Genomic DNA, 2,757 nt, shown 5'->3' with positions numbered 1-2,757 from the left:
TTATCCATCCAGTAATCTCGAAGTGGTAAACCCTCTCTAGAACGCAAAACCACAACAAACAAATCTAACCTCAGGACTTCGTAGATCAAAAAGAGAGATAACAGCAAGCTCAGCACCAATGCGTGCTGGCCACTCCAAGGAAATTTGCCGCAAACGAAATGCTGTTACACTTTTAAGCATCACGTTTCGACTGTGGGAATTTTTGAAAGGTGAAGTGATGGGTATATAACATGAAAGAACAGGTGCAGACTGTCAAACTACAGTTCTGATTCTCTGCTCTTCTCTTCGCCGTTAATTACGACTCTAAACAATAAAACCGAAAAGATGCGCGCTGTGATTTTGGTGACGGTTGGTCTGCTGGCGCTGATTGGACACCTGGATGGACGCGCTCATGGCGAGAAACGACGCGACAGACCAAACTGTCTCCAACGGACGGTCTCTCCCAGACTGATCAAGGAATTACTCAACAAAACACACACTCTCACAAACTCTTTACCAGTAAGTAGAAAATTGTTTTAATACTGTTTCAAGTCCATTAAATAAGTGTTGTTATGTGCGTAGTAATTCATTTAAATGTATTTTGTTACAGACGTTCCCCAGAAAAATATATGAAAGACTTCTGCCCAAAATCTGTACAACGTGTGCTAAGGTATATTTATAAATCATATTTCTAAATCAAAACATAGACTGTTACTGAACTAATTTTGCATTTTATTAAACAAAGCAAAGCAACAAAACCTGAATTGTTTTCATTTTATTTTTTAGAAACAACTTGGCATCTGGGAAATCAACAAGATATTGGATGTCTATTCCAACGTGTTCAACCAGGAATCTTTGGAAGGTCTCTACCCCAAACACTTTGAGGATCTTCTGGCAAGGCTGAAAACAGATGTCCAATCTTGTGTGAGTATTGAACTTTAAGATAGTTCTTTATTTGACCACCTGTTAGAGGAAATGTCATTTCTGTTCATCTGTTCTGTTGTATTGTCATCACATGTTAAGGCTAAACACTGACAGTGGTGTAGCTTCAATGAGGCTAACAGAGGTGTATGACTTCCTCAAGAGCCGATGCAAATCCCCCAGTTAGAATAGATACCACTTTATTACTGTATGTAATCAGCAATGTTAATATTATGAATATTATAATATGTAATATTCATAAATATTCAAGGAACATTTTAATTAATTTTAACATGATGAACAGGAACTACATTTACACTAACGGGTGACCAAAAATAATAGTCTGAAAGCCTCCAATCAGCCCCACCTCCAATCAGCCCCACCTCCAATCAGCCCCACCTCCAATCAGCCCCACCTCCAATCTGATAGGCTGACACCTCTACAATATATTATTAAAAAGGCTCAAAATGGAACCCCTCCCATCACAACAAGGTTCTGGCTCCCACATTTACACAGGGGTTCCTCGAAGACCCTTTTCAGAGAGGTTCCAGGTTCAACTGGAAAGGTTCGGCCAGTGTGGCATCCCAGAAGGTTCCTACAGGCACTTTTACTGTAGACTAGCAGGATGGATGCAGTTGTATACCTGCAGAACACACTGACCACCCACCCATGTTATTGTAAGATATAGTAGACGGACAGACAAACAGAAATGACAACTGACCGTTCTTCCTCTCTACAGCTGGTGGAGTGCCCAACTAGACCAACATGGACCAAGACAACCATCAGGAAGATGGAGAACACATTTAAGAAGGTGAATATGATTTATCCAACCCTCTAACACATCTCAACACGATGCTTTATGGCAAAACAAAACTTCTCTAGATCTAATTGACCTGTTTTAATGATTCCTCAACTGTTGACATTTACCTGAGATTGAACTCTTATCTGCACCTCTGTGACTTCACAATCAGTTCCATCCCCTATGGCTATAGTATCCAAACAGTTCCATCCCCTATGGCTATAGTATCCAATCAGTTCCATCCCCTATGACTATAGTATCCAATCAGTTCCATCCCCTATGACTATAGTATCCAATCAGTTCCACCCCCTATGACTATAGTATCCAATCAGTTCCATCACCTATGACTATAGTATCCAATCAGTTCCATCCCCTATGGCTTTAGTATCCAATCAGTTCCATCCCCTATGACTATAGTATCCAATCAGTTCCATCCCCTATGACTATAGTATCCAATCAGTTCCATCCCCTATGACTTTAGTATCCAATCAGTTCCATCCCATATGACTATAGTATCCAATCAGTTCCATCCCCTATGGCTTTAGTATCCAATCAGTTCCATCCCCTATGACTATAGTATCCAATCAGTTCCATCCCCTATGGCTTTAGTATTCAATCAGTTCCATCCCCTATTGCTTTAGTATTCAATCAGTTCCATCCCCTATGGCTTTAGTATCCAAAAGTAGAGTGTGTTTATGATATGTTGTTAACCATTCATTCCCTCTTTTGGCAGCTGGACACCAACGGGACTTACAAGGCCATCGGAGAGTTCAAGACCGTCCTCCTGTGGATCAGTGACATGAGAGAGAGAAAGGAAACGTCAACGGATAAATGCCAGTAGTCTTCCACCCACCCACCCACCCATCCATCCACCCATCCATCCACCCACCCATCCATCCACCCATCCACCCATCCACCCACCCATCCGTCCACCCGTCCACCCACCCATCCATCCGTCCACCCACCCACCCCTCCGTCCACCCACCCCTCCGTCCACCCACCCCTCCGTCCACCCACCCATCCGTCCGTCCACCCACCCATCCGTCCGTCCACCAACC

General features: G+C 42.9%; 1 protein-coding gene across 2 annotated transcripts; it reads left to right on the top strand.

The window, feature by feature from the left end:
- Nucleotides 1-204: 204 nt before the first annotated feature.
- On the top strand, nucleotides 205-2,553 carry il26 (interleukin 26). 2 transcript variants are annotated; one of them, XM_090201356.1, is made up of 5 exons: nucleotides 205-498; nucleotides 590-649; nucleotides 766-903; nucleotides 1,640-1,711; nucleotides 2,433-2,553. In XM_090201356.1, the coding sequence occupies exons 1-5, from the start codon at nucleotides 325-327 to the stop codon at nucleotides 2,538-2,540; spliced, it is 552 nt and encodes a 183-aa protein (XP_090057482.1). In that variant the 5' UTR covers nucleotides 205-324; the 3' UTR covers nucleotides 2,541-2,553. The 2 variants fall into 2 exon arrangements, 1 of the variants encoding a protein (XP_090057482.1); XR_016486924.1 differs by lacking the exons at nucleotides 205-498; nucleotides 590-649; nucleotides 766-903 and adding an exon at nucleotides 1,396-1,465 and having other exon boundaries at nucleotides 2,433-2,548.
- The last annotated feature ends 204 nt before the right edge of the window (nucleotides 2,554-2,757 follow it).

Source organism: Oncorhynchus mykiss, chromosome 15 (assembly GCF_057628025.1).
Source record: "Oncorhynchus mykiss isolate SJ-2025 chromosome 15, ASM5762802v1, whole genome shotgun sequence".
NCBI lineage: Eukaryota > Metazoa > Chordata > Actinopteri > Salmoniformes > Salmonidae > Oncorhynchus > Oncorhynchus mykiss.
This window is presented reverse-complemented; position numbering and strand designations above follow the sequence as displayed.